Raw genomic sequence first — 18837 nt, forward strand, 5'->3', positions numbered from 1 at the left:
AGTCAATTGATGTGCTCTTTAAGATAAATTCATTGCCTTTGGAATTATCAGTAGATGGTTGTTTGTAAAGAAAACAATGGTATGGCCACTGACTAGACTTTCCAGAACAGCATACTTCAGTTATCCTAATTGTACCCCGCCTTTCAAAGAAAGCAGGGGACTATTAAAATGGGTCTCTGTCTGTCTGTCTGTCCATCACACTTTTCGAAACACAATAACCCTGCTTCTAGTTGAGTTAGAATGTTCAATCTTGGTGTAGGTGTGTATTAGGTGAATGCCTTGATGGAGTTCAAAGATGAACATTTTCTGCTTAGGGTAAGCAGAGATAAGCAGTTTGATTGGTTGATAATTTTGGACACTATAACTTTAGTTCGAATTAAGTGAGAGTGATGACACTTGATGTATAGTTTCATTACATCAATAACTCTCCTTCTAATTGAGGTAGAATGTTCAAACTTGGTGTAGGTGTGTATTAGGTGAATGCCTTGATAGAGTTCAAAGATGAACATTTTCTGCTTAGGGTAAGCAGAGATAAGCAATTTGATTGGTTGATAATTTTGGACACTATAACTTTAGTTCGAATTAAGTGAGAGTGATGACACTTGATGTATAGTTTCATTACATCAATAACTCTCCTTCTAATTGAGGTAGAATGTTCAAACTTGGTGCAAGCGATCATTCGGTGAATTCCTTGATGGCTTTCGAAGAGGACCATTTTCTGCTTTGGGTAAGCAGAAAGAAGCAATTTAATTGGTTGATGCTTTGGGACACAATAACTTTGGTTCTAAATAAGTGAGAGTGATGAAACTGGTATATAGTTTCATTATATCAACATTGACTAAGTTCGATAATGAGCATTTTCTGCTTAGGTTAAGTAGCGATAAGCAATTTGATTGGTCAAGACTTTGGAACATGAAAAACTCTGATTTTAATTGAGGTAAAATGTTTAAACTTGATGTAGATGTTCATTAGGTGAATGTTTTGATTGAGTTCAATGATTAACAATTCCCCACTTAAGCTACGCAGACCTAAGCAGTCTAAGCAGAGCTAAGCAAGTTCATTGGTCGATGCCTTGGGACAAGATAACATGGATTCTAACTGATGGAGAATGATGAAACTTGGTGTATAGTTTCACTACCAGGTACTTCAAAACCTTGACTGACTTTGATTCTGAACATTTTATGCTTAAACTAGATAATCAGTTTGATTGCTCAATACTTTTGAAAAAAACTTTTGAAAAAAAAAAAAATTTTGCAATTAATAAACAATATTTATTTTGGGATTTCGGCTGGGAACATCAGCCTCACTGTTGGCTTGTTATTATATGTTGACATCTTATATCCTCTTCATCCCCGTCAGTTTGCTGTCCGCATTTGCTTGTGTATATACAATAATAGAATACAATAAAAAAAAAATATTGTTTTATCCCACATTTCATAGGTGAAGTTATGACATTTTGTATTTAGTTCTTCAGCCTTAAAGAAGTTAGTATTTTTACTGACGAAATATGGGATAAAATGATTGCTTTTTGACATTGTATTCTTTTTACAAAGCAGGAAGAACTAGAAGTCTATCAAATTTTAATCACTTTATGCGTAGTTGCCCTTAATCAGCTTTTAGTATCTTGTAACAGCTCACATGACCTACAAGAAAATAAAAGTGTGACAACCTTTATAGATGTAATGCTCTAATAACTTAATTGCTGTGGACGTATGTTTTATTGCCTGGCAATCTATATTTTCATTTGATTACCATTATCAAATATTCATTGAATTAGTTTATTACTCGAGAAAGTCTAAGATTATTTTTGTACATAAAATATTTCAATGAATACAGCTAGTTAGTTATTTTTGGTTTTAATAGTGTGATTTTGTGTAAATACCACATCATTATATAGGAATGATTTGTTTTTCTAAAACTGCTCCATTGTAAACATTGCTCTATAAGGAATCTTAATAACTGAAAAATATTTAAAGTTCAGATTTTCATAGAATGATATATAAACAATAAGAAGAGAACTATATACAACGTTGCTTTAAATATACTAGCTGTTTTCCATAAAAGTAGGTGTTTTTGTTTGTATACATTGTAACAGAATAATAACGTCTGGTTCAAAGTCCAGGGGATCATGTGGCTAAGTGGGTAAGACGCTGGCTCGCTAGCCTGGAGGTCGGGTGTTCGATCCCTGCATTGGCCGAGAAAGTTCATCCAGATTTTCCGGCGTGGTTTCCCCTTGTCAGTAATGCTGGACGGAGGGCCTGTCAAGGACAGCTGTCTAGTCCTTCGGATAACTCGGAAAACCTGAGGTCCCGTGTATACATTGGAATGCACGTAAAAGATTCCTTGGCAGTTGGAATTCGAAACAAGAGTAGGCGATAGTGCCGCTGCCCATGCAAAATTTCCCTCATAGCACACTGTATGACAAAGGCCCGTCTTCATTAGCTCAGTATAGGAGTAGGACGTTAAACCCCATTTCATTTCATTTCATTTCATTTTGGTTCACTGTCCACGTTATTTGCTCATGGCCTTTTAAACATACATTATGCAAGAGCTAAATCTGCCAATTGCATGTTTTTCTTGCGGCCTGAAATGTTATCTTAAATTGTTAATAAGACATTAATTAACTTATCTAGACCATAATCAACTCTCGATGGCATCGCTAGCCTGCAATATTTACGGGATTAGAATCCGGTCTGCTACTTCTGATTAAATCGTACCAACTTAAGTAATGATGATCGAGGCTAGGCCGAAATTTCAATCGCTTAATTCTCGGTTCATAGTGGATCAATTTGTCTAAAATTTTCAGCAAATTCCCTTTACATTATCTATATTTTTAACTATTATATTGAGAACTGCCAGCTCTTTAACTAATCTGCCATAATGTATCTTTAAAATAAAGCTTGAATTGATTATTTGTGTTTTAGGTAAGGGCCAGTTTGGTGAAAGGGATTTAATACAGCAAGTAGATGAATACATGGATTGCGTTCAAGTCCATCCCTTTAACTTTTTAACACCAGAAATTCATTTTGCCTTCTATAATAATGTGACTTGTCCAATGGCTGAAGCCTTGGAAACTAGAAACATCAAGGTGTGGGGTCACAGAGTAATGGTTGAGGAAGATGTTGAGAGAAAGCTTCAATCTGTTTTAGTTGTTGATTCGTCAGATGAATCAGATTTTTCTGATTCAGACCATGAGGAAAAAATTTTGAAACAGAATCCATGTTTTATTTCAAATAAAAGTTCAGGACAAATAAATAATACTGACAATAAAGCTGAAGAGAAGCCATATTGTGAAAAACTGACTTCAATAGACGACTTGAATTCACTTATTTCAAATTTGAATGTAAGAAACCTTCATAATTCTTCCCTTAAATTCTCGCCAAATTTTGTACAGGTTATGAAAGAATTGTTAGGTGTTTTACCTGATTTTAATCTGTGTGATTTTAGTTACGAAAAAATGGCTGAACATTTAGATAGTATTAAAAAGGTGAATCTTGATATTACCAGTTTAATAGCATTAGTGTCTGGTGTCACTCACGGTGGATCAAAGTTTGTTTTTAAAGAGAAAATATTGTCTCAACAAGCAGCCGAAGAACGTGATACTCCATGTTTGGAAATTATTAGACAGTTTCTAGAAGGTAAGTTGACTCTTATATCACAAATTGTTATTAGTATAGCCTATTTTTCACTTCTACAGTGCAGTGTTATAATTAAAAGAATTGGGGGCATGAATCAAAGCATATTCCGGAAGCAATGGCCCAAGTAACTCCTCTCTAGCCATTGCTGTACAGACTGAAAACTTTTAACGGAATGTGTCCATTTCCAAAGTCCAATCAAATCTCTCCTTAGTACAGTAAAATAAAGGGAATTTTTATAACTGGCCGCTTATGATTGAAATTTTGCCTACTCTTATAGTGAATTACAACTGCCAAGGGATCTTTTACGTGCATGCCAATGTATACACAAGACCTCGTTTTTTTGTCCCATCCGAACGACTAGACAGGTGTCCTTGTCAGGCCCTCCGTCCTGCACCACTGGCAAAAGGAGACTACGCCAGAAAATCCTGATGAACTTTCTTGACCAAAGCAGGGATCAAACACGCGATCTCCAGGCTAGCAAGCCACCATCTTACCCACTTTAACCTATAGCTTCTACTTTATATGTGCACTAAGTTTACAACAATTATTAAAGAATCAGCCTCTACTTGTGGACCGCCATTGATCCTGATGGAGATCATAACTTGTACAACATTCTCAATGTACAGTGTTCATTCTTAGTACTATGATTACCATGAATAGTAATTAGTATGTATGGTGAATAAGTCTTAAACTAAAGTAAAATAAAATTGAAACACCCGGGCCCTGTTTCACAAAAACTTAAATCTCCTTAAAATCGTCTTAAACTAAAATTTCATCATAGCTGAGTTTAAGTATTTTTGCTGAAATCCATTAAATTAATATTTTACTTTTAGGGACAATTTTAACTAAAATTAATTTTAAGTTAGGACAGCCATCTACCTCTCCTAACTTAAAATCACGACATAAGCAAACATCGATTAGTGCTTACTTGTTAGATCTATTGCAACATATAGATCCATTTGGAATAATGGTAATACTCTGGCTAATGATTCAAGTATAAATAATAGTAGTTTTTATACGCCCTCATTTTCATGTGGACGTACATTTTGCCGTACCTCTTTCTGTCTGTTGTGGATCCTCTAGAGCTCACTTTTTTGATCCGATTTTGATGAAACTCAAAATTCATGTTTATAACCCAAAGATCTTGGCTCACTGCAATAATCGTTCATATCAGATCGTAATTTCCGCAATTAAGGCCCTTGATTGTATTAAAAAGCACGTTTTTAGCTTGTGGTCCCTCTTGAGGTCACAATTTTTATCCAATTTAAAAGAATATTTGAATATATCACTGTTACACCCTATTGGTGGTTGAGTTCAAATTTCGTGAAAATCGAACCAAAACTGCTGGACAAAATGGCCACCCCTCATGCGCAAATACTATCAAACTTCCAGAATATATACTCACTAACCATATCTGCTACCCTCTAAAGTTTCATTAATCTACTCTCTGTAGTTTAGTTGTACCCCGTAATTGAAGAATGGCCTGAAAATGACAATCTTTTGGCTTTATATGATCTTAAAATTTAAAAAAATTTATACGCTCTAAAAATGGTTCGATTGATCTAATATTGTGGCAGTGGGGTTTGGAGGGGTTACTCATCCTACATAAAAAAAATGGTAAAAATTGGTCACTCACCATATGCTGGTCACCGCATGGTTCTGTCGCAAATACTTTTGAAATTCAACAATAATTTACAGGATAGATTAGTTTGTAAAATGTCACAATTGCCGTCGGTTGAGTCAGACCTTACATCACTATGCTCTGTTTATTCATCTTTTAAAAATATTCATCATGTTTATAAATTTCCCAACACACCCACAAATATCATATGTTTGTAAATGACAATTCTCTATAGTTTCTCTTATTCAAAATACCATAAAACTTCAAAATTCGAGCGATTTTATTCATTGATAAGCTTTATTTCCATTAAAGCCTGCTACTAAATCAAATGTCATGAAAGCATCAAGTTCAAGGCCAACCCAATCACAATAATTTTATTTCATCTCTCTACGACTTTCCATTGATATTGTAACCATTAGTTCAAACTGTCAACAGTTTTAAGTTCCAAAATGTACTTGTTTACACCCTAAGTGCCCGCACTGGAAATGTGCACTGCTCAGATGCAAGCAATGGTAACTAAAATCTTTTAAAATTCCATTTTAAGTTACAATCAGTCTTCGTGAAAGGTAAAATTTAAAATTTCATTTTGATTTTAGTTAAATCTGTTTTAGAGATTTTAGTGATAATGCAAAAGCCTTCTTTTACCACTGTGCAAGATGACTGACCTTTACGTTCACTCCCAGTATACTTCGACGTCTGATGTCACATCATACGGCATTAATAACATGTGCGTTGTTTACATTGGTCATACTGGTGGAGGCAAAATTCGCACCTTTAACTTACTTTATGCCTCTGCATACTATTTTTTGTACTCATTCACACCAAATAGGAAATATTTCTTATCTTATTTCTTAAAAAATTGTTTTAGAATTTAATTTGCAGAAGTAAATACTGAGCGCGCTAATTAACTCCCTACTATATCAGTGATATTGGCGGCCAAGCAAATATTTACTGCTGATCAGTTTGGGGGTTGTTTAACAAAGTAAAATAAAGTTAGTTGACAAACACTGTCAGTTGACAAGCACTGTGCAACCCAGGTAAGCTAGCTACCAACCCTGGTAGTAAACCTTGACCCTGCTAAATTGTGACCCCGGTAAACCTGATGGGGCGCAAGAATATTATAAAAAGATGCCCACAACATAAGTCCAGTCAGTATGAAAACTTCAATATGAAGGAAACTATATATAGTTAAAGGACAATATTGGTGCCAGTCATTATCACATATGTGTTAGAGCTGGTTAAACACATTCCAAATATACTTTTAACACAGAGATCATTGCTACGATAGCTGAGTAATACGGGTTTCCCGTATCGGAAGTGACGAACGCCAAAGGAAAACACGAGTCACCGCTCTATATAACTGACTGAAGCGACGAGTGATGACATATACACGGCCGAATTTCTGCTCACTATTAATTCCTTCGAAGACCAAAAGTTGTTGTGTGAGACTGCGAGAGGATATCTGACAATTCATAAAAAGAATTGACTGCCACTAGATAAGAGAACACGTAATAAAAACAGAAAAAGTCCGTGCATTACCATGTTTTTATAAGGTATAGAATGAATATAAACAAGGAATTGTATGGACTATTTCTATTTTTCTCATGTTCTCTTATCTAATGACATTCAATTACTTTATTGAATTGACAGATATCCTCTTACAGTCCCATATAACAACTTTTGGTCTTGGAAGGAATTATTAGTGAGTAGAAATTCGGCCGTGTATCTGTTATCACTCGTCGCTTCAGTCAGTTATATAGAGCAGCGACTTGTGTTGTCCTTTGGCGTTCGTCACTTCCGACACGGGAAACCTGTATTACTCAGCTATCGTAGCAATGATCTCTGTGTTAAAAATATATTTGGAATGTGTTTAACCAGCTCTAACACATATGTGATAATGACTGGCACCAATAGTGTCCTTTAATCGGGATAACCAGGTCTTTTCGTGAATAAATCTAACTTCAATTCTATGAACCCTTGGATATAGCAATTTATATTGTCATTTTTGTTTTGGGGATTAAAACAAATATAGCATAATTATTGCTACTGGTTGAGCATTATTGACTCATTTGTTCAACTTGTGAAATTTTAGGTTCAGGACAATCCTGGTTAATATTTCTTTCACTTACTTAATTGTCTAACATCTAGTTGAATCCCTGTTAGACTTTCATAGCAGCCAGTTTAAAATTGTTAATCTATTTGATTTAGTTGCTGTCATTTCTGAAGCCAGAGTTTTTATTTATTGTTATTCAAGAGATAAAGAGGTTAATTCTTTATTTTGCAATATTTAAGACCCATCTGAAAATATGTAGGAGATGAAAAGCAATAAAAGCCAATGATACAAAAACTATAAAGCATACCGTTATCATTTATTGTCAACAAATCTTTATGTTTTTTATGTGATTTCTCATATATTTTATTGATATATTTGATGAAATGATAAAAATGATTAAAATGATGATTATTATACATTCTGACTTAATTGATTTAAGCATATGTGATGAGTAGCGCTATGGTAATGGTCTATACTTCCTACTATGTATTTATTTCCACCACACTCAAACCACCTCAGCTACATTATATATATTGCTAGTGGATCCATGAGTTTATTATAAATAGTTACTTGGGGATGGGAGGAGGAGTTGCTGAAAAATACCATAGAAATGATTGGGGGGACATGCGCAGAAATTCAATACTGTTATTAATAAAGTTTATGAATTTCTGAATGCTACTGAAAAGAGTACCTCTTGTATTGTCAAATGTGTGGTGATGTAATGAATCTTAACTGTGAATCTTGAAACATTATTTGATTGGTAAATAAGAACTTCCCCACTGTCCATTGTACCAAAGATCTATGGTTGATATTTGATAATCAGTACAATATGTTTGAATAAGGGAATAGCCATCCAAGTTATAATTAGTGCACTAATAAATTAAACTGGAGCAGCTTTCCATGCCCTTCTCATCTGGTTGAATCCAAAGTAAAGACTTAATCCTAAAATATTATTAGATTAATTTTATATTTATTCACTAAATAATATTATAATTCAGGCAAAGAACTAATAGCATGTAAATCAGCTGTAGAAGATTTCAACACAATATTGGATACATTAGGTGGTGAGGGTGAAAAGGAAAGATCTAAGAAATTACTAGAAGACATAACTATTGTAGAAGATCAACCTTCAGATAGAGCTTTACAATTAGAGATGTTTGGTAAAGTTAAAGGCAGATCAAGGGTAAGAAATAAGTCAAAGGATGATAGTCTATGTAAGGAACTCGCTATAATAAGTGTTTTTCTGTGTAAGGAAATTGTCCACATAACAACCAATGTGCACCTATAGTTGGTGGTCTCCAAACATCAGTGTTATTGCAAAGACCTTAGTGGTTACATGTGTTATCCAGGAAAGACAAGGGTTTGGCAAAAACTATTGATCAAGGGGCTAAAAGACATCCAAATATTTTACTACTATAAAAAATGAAATGAAATGAATGGTTGTCAGGAATTTGTTTTTGTACAGAAATAGCTCCATTCCAAATTCTCAAGCATTACAGACTTTCAATTTGACAGCTAACATGTGACTTAAACATGCTTGATATTCAGTCTTTGACATTTCCAGCTGTCTTATTATTTTGTGGCACTGTTTTACAGTTTTTATAAGAGATTGTCTCTTATTGGTTATTTTAAGAAAAATTTTACTCAAGATAATTGAATTCTAGTTGCGCTTTGGTATTTAAACTTGATCATTGTTGCTGTTCATATGTTCTTCTCTTTTTTTTTTTGATAATTCAGAAATTTGTAAATTAAATTTGTTGTCAGTGTCAGACGTCAGTTTCCAATTTTAGATGAAGCTATTATTGAAGTAGTGCCGTGTTCTAGTATATTTTTTCTCAGTTAAGAAGGTTACATCATTGTAATGTAAATTATTAAATGTCAAAGGTTTGATATATATTAAATAAAAACATTCCTGTCTCAAAAAAGTCGATTGGTATTATTATTACTTCATATCTCAATTCTAGAATTAACATTATTTTTTAGATAATATTTGGTACTGGTGATACGATGAAAGCTATTACTGTAACAGCTAATTCAGGATTTGTTCGAGCAGCACGAAATCAGGTTTGTTCAATTTGATTTGATTCTGCTTGTTGTGTAAATTACATTGACGACAGTCTTTTGTGGATTTATGTGAATCCTGTATTTACTGTAGGGTCTAAATAAAAAAAAACCCACCAAAACTCAACAACCTCTGATCTATTGATTGTTGTATGTGTTCCTATAATTATTGGTGGAATGCCATGAAAACAAAAAAACACTTGAAATTGTGTGATTATCTATATATTGATAAGATCACTCTTCACTATAAACCACACTAATTAGTTTATTATTGAATTAACAGATCATTAAAGATACATTATGTAAGATTTAGATAAAGAACTAGCCATTCTTGCTATAATAGTTCGAAAGTAGATGATGAAAAATGAATAGTTTGAAAATTTCATTCAAATTACTCTATTGCAAGCGAAGATATTAGCCTTTGAAGGTTTGACAGACGTGTGCAATAATTTTAACCACCGTACTGGTTGATCGAAGCTAACTCTCGGTCCTCCATATTTGATTAAATCAAAGTATCACTGAACCATTCTAATCTATTTAATATCGGAGAAATCTGATGTCATCGAGAGTTGATTAAGGCCTGAATCAGTTAATTAATGTCTAATTAATACTTTAGAAAACATTTCAGGCCTAAAGAAAGACCTACAATAGGCAGATTTAGCACTTGCATAATGCATGTTTAATGATAGGATTTTATATGCTCAGTTTTCAAGTCATGGATTCAATCCCAGGCTAGTATGTGATAAGGACATGGTTTAACAGCACATATCCACTATCCACCACCATTTCAAAAGATCTTATATATCATGATCAATTCTATACAAAAAGAAAATGATTAAAATAAAATGGCATCTAAGCCTCATTATTCACTGCCTTAAACCCATTTTAGGGCAAGTTCTCATTATGTATGAAGTTTTATTTTTACTATAATTTAACTGATTCGACCAGTTATCTTAATTTAGCAGTGACTAGTTTCGTTTGTATTGATCTCTTCGGACTAACGAATCACAATTAGTGAGGTTCTATATATACTATTGTAAACCCCAGTAAAAATTTTTACCAGAGTTCATGGTTTGGCGGGGTTACTGGGGTTTCGTGTTTTGGTGGAGTTCACATGTTTGCCTTAATCCAGGGTTTGGAAATAGGCGGGGTTGTTGAAAACTAATTTTACCGGGGTCTATGGTTGTGCTGGGTTTCGTGTTTTGGCAGAGTTCACTTGTTTGCCTGATACTGAGGTTTGGAAATAGGTGGGGTTGGTGAAAACTAAAAACCAGGGTGGAGATTGGTGCCCATTGAATGGAAATACAATATTACTAGGGATTGGTAATATAAGCGGTGTAAAAGTCCTGCAGAAAGTCAAAAGGGTTTGAGACATGTGAGGATGAAAGAAAAAGGAAAAGACTGATAGAGTGTGAAGATAAGTTAGTGGCTTAATAAACTAGAAACGAGTGAAGAATTGAAAAAATCCTGGTTGATGAGTTGTGTGTGACGGACCTTGTTCTAGTTGATGTTCCAATTCTTCTTGTAAGGAACACCGTAACAGGTGATCGACAGATCTGTCCAAATTGTTCCAAATATCACTCCTACGGGAGTGCACTGTATACCACGTTTCCACTACCAACTGGTTAGGGGAGGTGATGTGATCCCAGTTTCGGAATAGTGGTATTGGGCGTCTAGTAGCCCTCGCTGGTATTGGGTGATGACACCTTAGATGTGACACTCTCACTAGGGGAGGTCTCTGTGCCATGGATGGTTTCCGCTGAACATTTTACAATGGGACTTGTATTGTCCAAATCTCCACCAGTGGTTACAATCATTCGTGGTAAGGGGTCTGCATTCCAAGTAGGTTCTGTGGGTACCATGACTCCCTTGCATCAGTGGTTCCTGAGATATTATTTTCTATGAAAGGCCGTGCCACAATCTTTACACAAAATAGTTTGTGGCATTTGTCGCTCATTTATATGTTTTAAAAGGTGGTATCTTTTGGTAAGAATTCTGCCACAATTTTGGCAGGTGTCCATGTTGAAAAGATATAATGTCGAGATGACATATGTAGAAAAGTATAGATTTATGTGACCAGCTACAACTCCAAGAAGTAGAACAACCCCGCTCGGATTGCCTAAGCCTAGAATCTGAAAAAGATGACCCTCTCAAGGGAAAATACTTCATCGGAAAAGGGAATTTGTTCAACCAACCATGCAGACCTGCTCCCCAAGCCTCCAGGTTAAAGACTAACAATAAAAGGTACCGCTCCAGGTCCTCTTCCAGAAAATGAATTCCAATAACTACCAATAACCAATCCAGGATCCAGCGGATGGTTCAAGAACTTGCAATATTTATGTTATTTCAGTGTATTTTAACACTTCATTTATATTATTAAATTTTGCACCACTGTAAAGTCATGAGACACACAAATACTTTATGGAAGTTACTTCTCTTTCGTCACATTTAATGAACCATAAAATGACCAATGTCAAGATTGTACAGCTTAATTGTCCAGTAGGCTATCGGTTGCCCTACTACATTTCCAGTTGAAATTTTTATATAGAGTTATTGCCCAAATAATCTATTGTACAGTGGACATCTGAATACTCTGGGACTCTGTGAAATCCAACACCATTTTCATGTCCTGATTTATTTCCTTATTATTTCAGCCCAAAAAATCTGAATTACGACATCAATCAACCGTCCTGTCACACGATTTCCATTGAATCAACACTGTATAATCGGGTCTTCAATCGGTGGGTGTGAAACCACAAAAGATTAACAAGCAATCACCAATTTTTTGATTACTTTGATAATTTTTATAATCTCTTGTAAGACAGTTGTGACAAATACTCAAGAATACCCACGAATTATATAGTCGTAAAAATATTCCTAGTACCTGTTGGAAACATTCGTTGCGCATGCCGATTGAACCTGAATACCTAAGTTTGTTCACCCTACGCTACAGATCTATCCGAGCCCTGTGACGACGACCTTGACATAGAACGACAGATTATCAATGAACATGTGACACCAAAGACAAGTGTGCGATCGACTGAGGACGATGAAGAAGATAAATTAACGACAAACTTGACCTATTAAAAATGCCTACGCATGTTAAATGAAATAGAAATTAATGTAATAAAATTTTGAATGTACAGAAAGACTTAACATTTTTAAAGGAAATAATGTTCTGGGGATTTGAAGCTACATTATAATAATACTTCCGGTTTTCGAAGTTACAATAATACTTCTGGTTTTGAGAAAACTGAGTATTCCGACACTCTGCGTAATCCGACATATTGTAACGATCCCATACAATGCCTGATTTGACAGAGTCCACTGTACAGTTAAAACAAGAATAACTTGTGTGGTGTTATTCTCAAAATGACAAAAGTATTGTTTGTTGTTGAAACATAAAATCTCATTCATTTCATTTCTTCGACACAAACAACGTCATATTTGACAATCCCAACTCTATTATCAGGAATTAGTCTAGCTTCATGATCTCTGTTGACATTTGTGAACCCAATTATAGAAGGACTTCAATTTGTCTTACAATTATCCTCTATTTACTCTTGGAATTATCATAAGATTACACTTACAAGAGACTCTTGACAGAATTGATGTAATGGTGAGGCATTTCTTGGTTCTTATTTATATACATAATGCAGCATATACATATAGGCACAGAAAGTCCATTGAAAAGCTGTAATAAAAAGAACAAGTCATCTTCTCTGTTCAATTGCATAGTATAAAACTAACAAAAGTTAGACGATCCTTTATGTTTCTTTTTGGCTTTTATGTTTTTAGTGCTGAGTGCACATTGATTCAAATAAATGATAAACAGAAAACCGAACTGCTCAATCAATATTGATTAGAAAGAACCAAAGAACACCAGAACCACATTATTTCATAACTGCAGCATACAGTACATTTAAGAAAATTTTGTACAATCATTGTCTTTCGGCCTATATCAATAACAATATTCCCTGATTCAGAGGAACAAGTAACTTTGATGGAGGTTGCCATAAATTGTCACATGATACTATAGAAAGGGTTCCACTACCGATGTCTTCCATCTTGCCTCCAGCCACAGTAGTGGATGGTTTTAATGACTTCCTTTGCACAAGTTTTGTAATCATTTGTGATCTGTGTCTAGAGGTGAAATAGTAAAGATTTAGATTTAGTACTACCATTGGTTCTAAAGAACTAGAAAATTCATAAAAGCATAAAAAGAAAAGTTATCGTAATTGTTCATAAATGTAAAAAAAAAAAAGAATTAGTTGAATTGTCTGTGGACTTCACTAGAAAGGTTCCATAGAGTAACTTGTGTTCCCGTGGTAAAGTACATGTAGATTCAGATATTTCAGTGAGCATCTGTCTTGTTGGCAAGTGAGATCATATTAAAATAAAACCACGGAATAAAGCTGTAATTCTTTCATCATTTTCAAGGTACTAAAGCAAATTCTGTTACTATCTTTTTACTGTTGATTTATTGGTTCTTGATTGGTGTCAAAAGTTCAGCGATGGGTTGAGTGATTCCTTTCATTAACACATGTACTTTAACATCGACTAATGGACTAAAACTGACAAGTATATTGTTATTTGTATTTTCAGGGTATAGCTTTTGCTGTTTATATTCATCCTGCTCGAGCTTTAACAGAACAGAAAGAAAAGACAGCTATCCTCATGGAAACTACATATGAACTTAGTTGATATATATATCCATACAATAGTTTCTTACAATGTCTTTCATAAAAGAAAATTTGATTTACAGTATAGTCGCATTGCCTCACATTCTCCATATGATCGGCTGATTGATCTGTCAAGCATCAATAGAACTTGGCTACCTTCTGTTGAACCATTGACATATACACAACTTATATGTTAATAAACTACCCAAACTTTTAGGCATTAGTATTAGGTGTATGTAGAAAATCAAAACCATACAAATGGATAAAGATCCGTTTATCATGCACAGGGGGAGTAGAAGTGAGGTTTAATGTACACTCGACACAAACTAGGTTATTTCAGGACTAACATATGGTTTGATTTTATTTCAATAATTCATTCGTGCATAGGGGTCTTTAGCGGTGGGAGGAAACCGGAGGACCCAGAGAAAACCAATGTGATTGGACAAGCGACCCTTCTGATTCAACACGTTAACCATTCGGCCACCCAACCCCCCTATCATGTGCAGAACATTGAGGTTAAACTGTAACAAATTAATTTACCATATTATTTTATCACTATTGTAACAAATATTTTTGAAAATATTGATTTGGATTTACTACATTCATTCTGTTACTTTTAATGTCTTCAGGAAAATCTTTGTGTAGTTTCCCATCTGCCTATAAACATTGTATATTTTTTAATTTTTCTTACCTATTTGTATATATATGTATGTGGAATAGGTGGTGGATAATCAAAAATGAAGTGAATACAAAATATTTCTGATGTGTCTGAGCGACAACCCTTTTTCAAGGAAATAAATATGAATTAAGGTTTTACATATATATTGCCAAGCAATTGAGGCTAAAGTTATTTTTGGATCTTTTAAAATTGTATGCATTATAATATAATGCATATTGGTAATTTGTCTATTGGTAATTTCACTGATTTTCCAATAATTACTGTCATTAACCATATATATTTTGTAAATTCCTGTTATCACTAAAGTTATCGTTTCATTTAGCGTTTAGACGAAATCTAATGATTTCTGATAATTACTTCAGGGTTATTGCCCTGGATTAGTATTTAATCTCAGATAAAAAGTCTAGAAAGAATCGCAATATTACAACCATTATTGACTCCTTGTACATAGCTCCTACGTACCGACATATGATTTATTTCCTGGCAACCTATCCTTTAGTATAATAGACAGGTATTCATGTTCAGAAATCTTTAAAGCAAGGAAGGTTTAGACCTTTGGGGCTTCTTGATACATTTACATGTATTTACCATTAGTGCTTTATCTAAAGGGGGGTTTGATGGCCCAATGGTTAGAGAGTGCACATTGTATCATAATGTCTATCATTGAGTCAACTGGTTTTGATTCCCCCGGTTGTACGTGACAAGGCTATCCAACCTTGTGGGTTTTCTCCTGGTCCTCCGTTTTCCTCCCACTGCTAAAGACCCATATGCAGAAGAAAATTATTGAAATAAAATTGAATCATATGTTAGTCCCAAAATTTCCTAGTTTGTGTCAAGTGGACGTTAAACCCCATTTCTCTCTCTCTCACTTTATCAAAACTGAAATCATATTCACTATGTGTCCCTAGTTCTAATACCACTCTTTTGATATTGTCGCATTGACCCTTTATGGTTATGGAGTAAAAAAAAAATGGACGGAATTTATGGTTATAGATGATGGCATTATCCTCCTAATGTATATCTAAAAATTACACCGCTGTAATCCCTAACATATCAGTTTTAAGTGGAATATAAATTTATTACACAAATGTTAATTAGTAGGTAGTAGTAATGATTAAATCACACTTATTTATTAAGAAGATGTAAATAATTTTTCAGCATTTAATGCTACCCCACAGATAGTAATTATTATATTAGATTCAAGATACATCCATTTATCTTCTTGTGATTTTAATAATTGCTCAGCTTGATATTACCATTGGAATTAACAGTTCAAAAATTAGTAAAAACCAGACAGTGCTTCTAGGCTATAGAGGGAGGTTGGAGGTCTAATGGTTAAACACGTGTGCATTAGATTATAATTATAAGGTCTGTCATATTATTAAACTACATTTTTTTTTAAAATAAATAACGTTTGTAAAAGTTTGTTTAATTTAAAGTAATGACCCCTTAAAGGGCCAGTCTCAATTATATTTTCGAGAATAAACTCTTAATTTTGTGTGAAAAGCCCTTAAAAACCTCTACCTTAGGGTCGGGCAACAAACTTAATATATTTGATATGTTTTCAAACACCTAAAACCTGTCAGTCTTCATCTGGAAATTGAGACCAGTGTCCCAAGCTGGTTAGAACCAGACTTTTATTTTATAAAAATAACATGTAGGTGAAATTTACTGTTTGCTATGTACAGCACATGCATCACGCACTGTTTTGACCTCTAAAGGATCAGTAATAGATTATCGGGTCACCGAACAAAAAAATTGACCCGAAATCTTAAAAGAGTTACGTGTTGGGATAAGCGGGTTTGATGTTCATGTCCAAACGACTCAATATCTTTGGCTGAAATTTTCAAACAAGGTAAATACACCAGTCCTCAATATTTTGGCGCTTAAATTTCATACGTAAACCGAATTTTATTTTTGAGAATGTTAATTGGTATGGTCCCTTTAAAGAGGCATTACACAAGAGCTAAACTTGCCTTTTTCAGGGCATTTTATATGGCTTCAAATGTTAAATAAATTATTATTTAGACACTGATTCACATGACATGCCCATAATCAACTAGAACATTCGATGGCTTTGATATTGAGTGGATTAGACAATGTCTGCCATATTTGCCGAGGAAAATGCCAATCAAAAGACTGACAATCAAAAGACTGACAATCTAAACTGTTTATTATCATGGCAATGGTATGCAACACTCAAGAATATGAACTGTGGGTATGTCTATAGCAGTGTTGCTATTTCAAAATTTTTCTTGTCGCACATTTTTACGTGTCAACAAAATATTCAAATTCGTTATTTTTCATATTTAATTCCCGTATGGTATTCAAATTTATGTCAGTAATATTCCAGGACCTACAAAATTACGTGTAGTCGTAATACGATAGAATGAAAGCATGCCGCTAGTGATATTCCTCTAAAATTACCGTATTTTTAGGGGTATAAAATCGATCCTTTTTCCATCAGTCTAAAGCAATTAGCTACTTACACTATTCCAGTCGAAATTTGTGTCGACATTTCTTAGCTTGTTTATTTCTTTAGTTAAAAACAAATCAAAATAGAATATTTCTCCGACATTACAATTGTAATGTTTCCATCTCGTAATTTCATGCGTTTTTGTATTATAACCACGTGTCTTTAGAAACATTGTTGAGTATTTATGCGTGTGTGCGTAAAATACCTTTATTTAAAGTCTGCTTCCACCGAAGTGATATCGCAGACAATTTATCGGATATATCGAATTGAGTGCTATAAACTATTACATGTGACATAAATGACTAGTTCCAACATGTTGTCAGGAGACTTCAAAACTTCAAACACTATATAATAAATTGACTGAAATTTTCAATATATTCATTTTTATACGTCCAGATTTTCTTGTGGACGTATGTTGTCGTCGCCCCTGTTCGTCTGGACAACCATCCGTCCACAATCTGTATGTGGACACTCTACACGTCACAATTTTTATCTGATTTCGAGAAAACTTGAAATATAGGGTTTATTTCCAAAAGATCTTGGTTCCTTTCAATATTGGCATGTATCGAACTGTAACATCATGGACTATGGCCCCAGATTTACCAATAATCACATTTTTAGCTTGTGGACACACTAGAATTCACAATTTTTATCCGATTTTGCTGAAACCTGAAATTTATGTTTCCAACCCAAAGATCTCGGTTCCTTTCGATATTTGCTCATATCAGACCGTAACTTCCTGGATTATGAACCCTAATTTAAAAAATTTGAATATGTATTACCATACCATAATGATGGGTGAGTTCAAAATTTGTGGGAGATTCGATAACGAGTTGGCAGTTCTCACTATAATAGTTAAAAACTAGATAATGTAAAGGCAATTTGCTGAAAATTTCATTCAAATTGATCCCTTATGAACCAAGAACTAAACGATTGAAATTTCCGCCTAGCCTCGATCATCATTGCTAAAGTCAGCACGATAAACAGCATAGTCTCGATTATCCATTTAATCGTTAAATCATGAAGGAAAGTTATGCAGTAAATCGGCTCATAATCCACTAAAGATCTCAGGCTAGCTATGCCATCCAGAGTTGATTATGATCTGGATAGGTTAATTATTAATGTCTAATTAATAATTTAGATAACATTTCAGGCCTAAAGAAAGACCTGCCAGGGCCGGCGGAAGCAATTCTTGATTGGGGGGGGGGGGCTTCCATCCTAGGTCCTTATAGGCATGGGTCCAGGGGCCACAATAACCTGGAGAAAAGAGTACTTGCGGACAAATTATTAGGGGGGCTAAAGCCCCCCCCCCCTCCGCTGGGCCTGCCGGCAGTACTTGCACATATCGGACCCCAACTTTTTAGATTATAACCCCTTATTGTTTTCGTAAGCGTTTTTATTATTATTTTTTTTGTGTGTGGAATTTAGTCAGAGTTTGCAGCCAAAACTGTACATGGTGCCAACATTTTAACAAACGGGAAGTGTTTTACGTATGGACAAAAAATAATCTCAAATTGCCCATATCTCGGTTATTTCTCAACTAATCTTCGTCGGATTTTCATTTTTATACGCCCACATTGAAATGTGGTTAAAAACAAAGTCATGGGTATCACAAAACCATCTTTTA

General features: G+C 34.4%; 1 protein-coding gene across 1 annotated transcript in view; it reads left to right on the forward strand.

The window, feature by feature from the left end:
- LOC126832247 (UPF0415 protein C7orf25 homolog) overlaps positions 1 to 18837 on the forward strand; it is a 138532-nt gene extending 119695 nt beyond the window's left edge. Inside the window, exons 4-7 of the mRNA XM_050562968.2 lie at positions 2925 to 3638; positions 8311 to 8495; positions 9296 to 9376; positions 13979 to 18837. Coding sequence (XP_050418925.1) covers positions 2925 to 3638; positions 8311 to 8495; positions 9296 to 9376; positions 13979 to 14077 — 1079 coding nt within the window. The 3' untranslated portion in view covers positions 14078 to 18837. The remainder of the gene's footprint in view (positions 1 to 2924; positions 3639 to 8310; positions 8496 to 9295; positions 9377 to 13978) is intronic.

This window comes from Patella vulgata, chromosome 9, assembly GCF_932274485.2.
Source record: "Patella vulgata chromosome 9, xgPatVulg1.2, whole genome shotgun sequence".
Taxonomy (NCBI): Eukaryota; Metazoa; Mollusca; class Gastropoda; family Patellidae; genus Patella; species Patella vulgata.